The sequence below is a fragment of the Chanos chanos genome, chromosome 1, assembly GCF_902362185.1.
Source record: "Chanos chanos chromosome 1, fChaCha1.1, whole genome shotgun sequence".
Taxonomy (NCBI): Eukaryota; Metazoa; Chordata; class Actinopteri; order Gonorynchiformes; family Chanidae; genus Chanos; species Chanos chanos.
The window spans coordinates 24,244,972-24,250,821 of record NC_044495.1 but is presented as its reverse complement, the minus strand read 5'-3'; the positions used below and the strand labels follow the sequence as shown (position 1 = coordinate 24,250,821).

The 5,850-nt window shown below is 46.2% G+C and overlaps 1 protein-coding gene across 1 annotated transcript; it reads left to right on the top strand.

Annotated features, from left to right (window-relative positions):
* Positions 1-316: 316 nt before the first annotated feature.
* rint1 (RAD50 interactor 1) lies at positions 317-5,620 on the top strand. The gene is made up of 13 exons (XM_030776055.1): positions 317-541; positions 773-1,014; positions 1,167-1,340; positions 1,440-1,580; positions 1,791-1,947; positions 2,325-2,435; positions 2,670-2,895; positions 3,179-3,316; positions 3,461-3,660; positions 3,758-3,975; positions 4,102-4,282; positions 4,485-4,603; positions 4,910-5,620. Exons 1-13 carry the CDS (start codon positions 317-319, stop codon positions 5,118-5,120), a joined length of 2,343 nt encoding a protein of 780 aa, XP_030631915.1. The 3' UTR covers positions 5,121-5,620.
* Positions 5,621-5,850: the final 230 nt, after the last annotated feature.

The window sequence follows — 5,850 nt, the reverse complement described above, 5'->3', positions numbered from 1 at the left end:
AAAAAAAGAAGAAATTACAGAAAAGACATACACGTAATGTCGTCCTTCTACTTAGTCTACTGCAAAGGTAATAGAAGTAGATGAGGTCAAATTAATTGTCGGTCTCATTCGTCATTAAAGGTTTAATGTAACATACGTTCTCATGAAAATTTCCTTTACAGAGCGAAAAGGGCGAGAGCAATACACGACTAGCGTTGCAGATATCGTAGTTTCACTTATGCAGCACCAATCTCACTTACATAGTTGTGTCGCGTTACTGCCACTAGGTGGCACACCTGAAATATACTTGATGACGTGGAAAGAAAGTAGAGCAAATATGGCGGCACCCACTGTGGAAGAAGATAAGTACATTAGCTCTTCTATATCAGGAGTTATTTTAACAGATGATGATGGCTCTAAACCTGTGTCAGAAGATGAGAATGTTCCCGACTTTGTCCTCGAGCTGGTGCAGCAAGAAATTGGCGGGGACATAAAATCCTTAAAGAAAGTCGCACCGCTCCTTGAGAAACTGACTGCAGAGAATAAACTGTTGGAGGAGCAGGTAACATTAGCTTGCTAAATTCATGTACCGCATTCCCACCATAACATAAAACCCTGCCACTACTCTCTCACAATGGCCAGAGTCATTACAGAAATGGACCAAGGAAAACAAAGTGTGAAAAGACTTCACGGAAGGATCTTGTTTACTAACTAGTTTAACAATAACATAGCTGCTGGGCATAGAACATTATATGGTAATTGACATGTTGACCGCATTTGTGTTTACACGCAGGTGTTGACCGTGTCCAGCTCAGTGCCTCTGCGTGTCTCAGCTGCGCTGACAGCTGCAGAGCAGTCCCAGTCAAATCTGGAGAACCTGCTTCAGAGGGAGAGGGTGCTGTCCAACACTCTTCAGCAGCATCTCCAGGGTGCACAAAGCTGGGCTGACAGCCTGGGACAGACGCTCGGACAGCTGGACACTCTAGAGAGGCACATGAAGTATCTACAGTGCCTGGCTCATATTGAAGAGCTCAGGTGAGTGTCATAATATGTGGAAATATAGAAGCAAGGGACATGTATGCTGACAGTTATTTTGACATCATGATTACTGTAATTCCAACTGTATTGTAAGATACTGACAGGTATTTGTAAGTTCTCATTTCTGTGTGTGTCATCTGTTGACACAGTGACAGTATCCAGCAGTTTCTGATGACAAACAGTGTACAGGAGGCAGTTGGAGCAGTTGGCAAAATGGCCAGCTTGGATATGGGTCTGCAGGACTCTGGCTGTAGTCACCTGCAAGCTTTCCTCAGAGAAACACTTCGCTTCTGGCACAAAATCCTCAAAGACAAACTGGCCAGGTATTAAGATATACCATATTCATAACTTCCACTATCATCTAAAAATGATTACCATGTTAACCTTTCTCTGTACCCTTATGCACTCCTTCTGTTTTTCAGTGATTTTGAGGAGGTGCTGACACAGCTGCATTGGCCCTTCATCTCTCCTCCGACTCCATCTCTTTCCCCCTCTGCTAACACCCAGGAACTCCACGGCCAGCTGGAGCCGCTCGTATCTCAGCTTCTGTCTCTGCAGATATCGTATCCGCTTTTCTTTGTGATTACACTTTTTTTAGAGGGAAAGTTAATAGTCCTGGCATTGGATTTCCTAGGCCTTAGTGTTGAACAGCAGCACATTTTGCGCTGCATGTAAAAGAACTTTTGGAGAAAACATCTCCACAGATGAGCTTGTTGAAGCACTGCCGTGTTAAAAAGGAGCAACCAGTTCATTCTCCTTGACTTTTGTCCCAGTGATGACCTCATTTCAGAGACGCCACAGCAGATGTCCCGTCTGGGCATACCACCATCACCACCCCTGTCTCTGCCCATTCAGATCATGCTACAGCCACTGAGCAAGAGGTTCAGGTACCACTTCACTGGGAACCGCCAGACCAACTCTCTTAGCAAGGTTGGAACACACACATTCATATCCATCTATCCATACATCCATACATAACACTCGAAACATTCTGTGAATGTGAAACATTCTGCTGAGTCTCTGGGTTGGGTTTACTGAGAGGGTGTAAAACAGTCAGTCTGACTTAGAAAGACTGATACATTTGCCAGAGCACAGTGGTCTGACATTGTTTGATGCTAGGTCACGAGAAGGACAGCAGGAGGTATGAGATGAATCAGGTTTTCTCAGTTAGAATATCTTTAAGGTTTGATCTGGACACTTTTTGCCTTTTGGCTCTGTGTTACCCAGCAAACTGTGTGATCCCTCTGTGTACACACTCCACCCTGGTTCAACTCAGTGCCTAATGTTATTTCTCTGTATCCTTCCAGCCAGAGTGGTATCTGACCCAGGTTCTCATGTGGATGGGGAACAACTCTAAATTCATGGAAGAGAGGATACAGCCTATTCTTGACCGCGTTGGAGCCAACATCAACGCTAAGGTACAGCCTTGAGTGTTTCAGTTACTGGTCCAACCCGAGCGTTTGTTATGGTCTGAGGGTCTGACCCAGCATTTGTTATGGTCTGAGGATCTGACCCAGCGTTTGTTCTGGTCTGAGGATCTGACCCAGCGTTTGTTCTGGTCTGAGGGTCTGATCCAGCGTTTGTTCTGGTCTGAGGGTCTGATCCAGCGTTTGTTCTGGTCTTGGGGTCTGACCCTGTGGTGTACTGTCCAGGTGGAGCTCTGTCGCGGGCTCCTCACTCTGGCCCAGGAGAAGCTGGCGTCTGATGCTCCCCGCCTGCTCTATGATGACACTCTCTTCTGCCACCTGGTGGATGAGGTGCTGCAGTTTGAAAAGGAGCTGCGTACCACCCACACCTATCCCCCCTCCCTCCCCGGGGCTCTCCACATTCTACTGGAGGAGGCCATCTTCCAGAAATGGCTCAGCGTCGAGAAGAAGAGTAAGTCCTGGCAAAGTAACAGCTGTATTCCACAACACTCTCTCCTTATCTCTTCTACAACTTTACCATTTCTGCAAATATGACAAGATGTGTCAAAGCAATATGACATCTGTTCTCCCAGGACTGTTCCTACCTCTCCTGTCTCAATGAAGACCACTGAAAACACCAAAAAAACAATGTAAAAAGAGAAGTGTGCTAGAATTACAGCCTGATAGACAAACATTCTGTGTTGTGTGCATGTAAAGCACATATGTGTGTGAATGTGTGTTTTGTTTGCCTCCAGTGGCAGTGGAAAAGGTGGATGCCATGCTGAGTGCAGAGGGAGCCTGGACTTCTCAGTACAGAGACATCACAGACATGGATGAGCTAAAGGCCCCTGACTGCGCTGAGACCTTCATGACACTGCTGCTTGTCATTACAGGTTCCTCTTGTCCTCTCTGCCCACACTCTCTTTATCTTTAGAACTCAGTTGGTTTTAATCACTCCTCCTGCCTATTTCCTTATTTGTTCCCAAAAGTGGCTCTGCCAAAAGCATTGTCCCCTCTCCCTCTCTTATTCCTGTCAGACCGGTATCGCTCCTTGCCCAGCTCACACGCCCAACTCAGTTTCCTAGCCCTGCAGAGGGAGCTGGTGGATGATTTTCGCCTTCGTCTAACACAAGTTATGAAAGAGGAGTCTCGGAACCCCCTGGGTGCACGTTACTGTGCCATCCTTAATGCTGCCAACTACATCTCCACGGTGCTGAGTGACTGGGGAGACAATGTGGTGAGCATGACCTCCTAATACACTTACAGCACCTCCTAGATATGACCGCTGTTAGCCTTGGAGGTTATTAATGAGCTTTTCTCTCTGTTTCCCTCAGTTCTTCCTGCAGTTACAGCAAGCTGCAGTGTCTGAGGGTGAAGAGGTCCTGGGGCCCTTGGGGGCCACAGAGGCTGGGCGACTGGCGTCTCTGGAGGGTTCCCTGTTTGAGGAGCTGCTGGGATTACTGGAGCGTCTCCGTGGGGACATGCTGGGACGCCTGCTGGATGCAGTCATGAGAGACGTAAAAGAGAAGGCTCAGCCATACTGCAGGGACAGGTCAGCGAGACCCGTCAGTCATTTCATTCATCCTGAAAGCTTGAGCCTGTTCATATCGTCACATTTGGTTTTCCTTTGAAGGAGATGAATCAAATTGGAGTCACTATGGTGTGATGTTGGTTGTAGGTGGATTTCCTTGCCGTCTCAGTGTGACCAGGCCACAATGTCACTGTCCAGCTCAGCGTGTCCCATGATGCTGTGCCTGAGGGACCACCTGCTCCGGCTGCAGCAGATGCTGTGTCTGCCTCTGTTCCAGGTGTTCTGGCAGGGCCTGGCTGAGAGACTGGACCTCTTCCTCTATCAGGAAGTAAGTGTCCCAGCCTACTCCTCACTGTCACAATCAAGGCTGAGTCTAACATCACTCTCAAACATTTTGATGAAACTACACACTACAAAAATGGAAAATCAGTAAAAGCTTTGTTGAAAACCAGATTCTGGCAGGATAGGTCTGTTACGTTTTATTAAAGTTACTGTTAGATGTGTATAGTTGTGTGTTTCCACAATCACAGGTTATCCTGGCTAATCACTTTAATGAGGGTGGAGCAGCACAGTTACAGTTTGACATGACCAGAAACCTCTTCCCACTGTTTGGACACTACTGCAAAAGACCAGAAAACTTCTTCAAACAGTACGTGTTTGTGGGCGTTGTTGTGCGTGTGTGTGTGTAATTTCAGTGCTCTAGAAGAAACTATTCATGACAGACGTTATGAATAAGTATGTGGCTTGACAGATTACCATATTATGGTCAGACTGGTGAGCTGAATTCTAGTGTGTGCAGGTGTGTGCATGTGCACGCCTGAAGGATCATAAATTGTTGGTTGAAAGCCTACCTTTAAAATGCTCTCTATAAACTGTCTCAGCCACCTCTCTACTACATATATTTCATTGTAATGATAATGCAGTTTGGTGATGAGTGCCTACTCTCCTCTCTCAGTGTGAAGGAAGCCTGTATTATCCTGAGTTTAAAGGTGGGGCCTGCTCTGCTACTGTGTGAAGTGCTCAAACAGGCCAAGGGAGAAAACAGGGATGAGGTTCTGGACCCCCACCAGCCCAGTCCGGAGGCTGCACTCAATGAACTGGGCGTGTTCCGGTTAGCCCCCAGTGACGCTCAGATCCTACTGAACCTGCGCTCAGCATGGCAGTGAAGAGGGCGCTGGGTACACACAGTATAGCAACGTTTCCTAAATGGTTCCTACAGCGCCCTCTCCAGGTAATATCAGTCCAATCAACAGACAAGTACTCCTGATTAACTTTATCAACAATTTCCTAAGTGAATTTCCTAAGTGAATAACTTATATGAGCTTGAACTGAAAAGGTAGTCAGGCTGTTTTGGAGGTTCCAGAGGTCAGGACTGGGGAAACAGTTTCCTACAAAGGTCAGAGAACTACCACAAGACATCAGAGGAACCTGTTAGCTTTCTTAAAGGCTCTGAATTTATTCAGTCCTGTGAATTCACTACAGACTTAGGAAACAAATCCTCAGACCACTTGAACTGTAACTCAGTGAGTATGCAGTATAGCTAACAGGGTACTGAAGGCTGACCCAAACTGTCCCAACTCATCTCTGGTGATGAATGGGGTTACATTCAGATTGCTGTTTTAAGCGATCAAATAAAAAAAAAACACAAAATCAACACTCTCCATGTGTCATATGGCATCTGTGTAATTATATATGTTATGTCGATCTACATTAAAATTTATTCTCAAACTTCTTACTTGGCTTCAGTATTATTGTGCAACAGATACTATTTTTCCAGTAGCGAACAATATTACTCTAAAAAGCTGGTGTGGTACTTTGTGGTAAATTTGTATGCAGCGGTGCATCAGTGGAGTATGGAGATCCAGGTCAGTGAGCAGTAAAGTCAGTGGGTTTCTC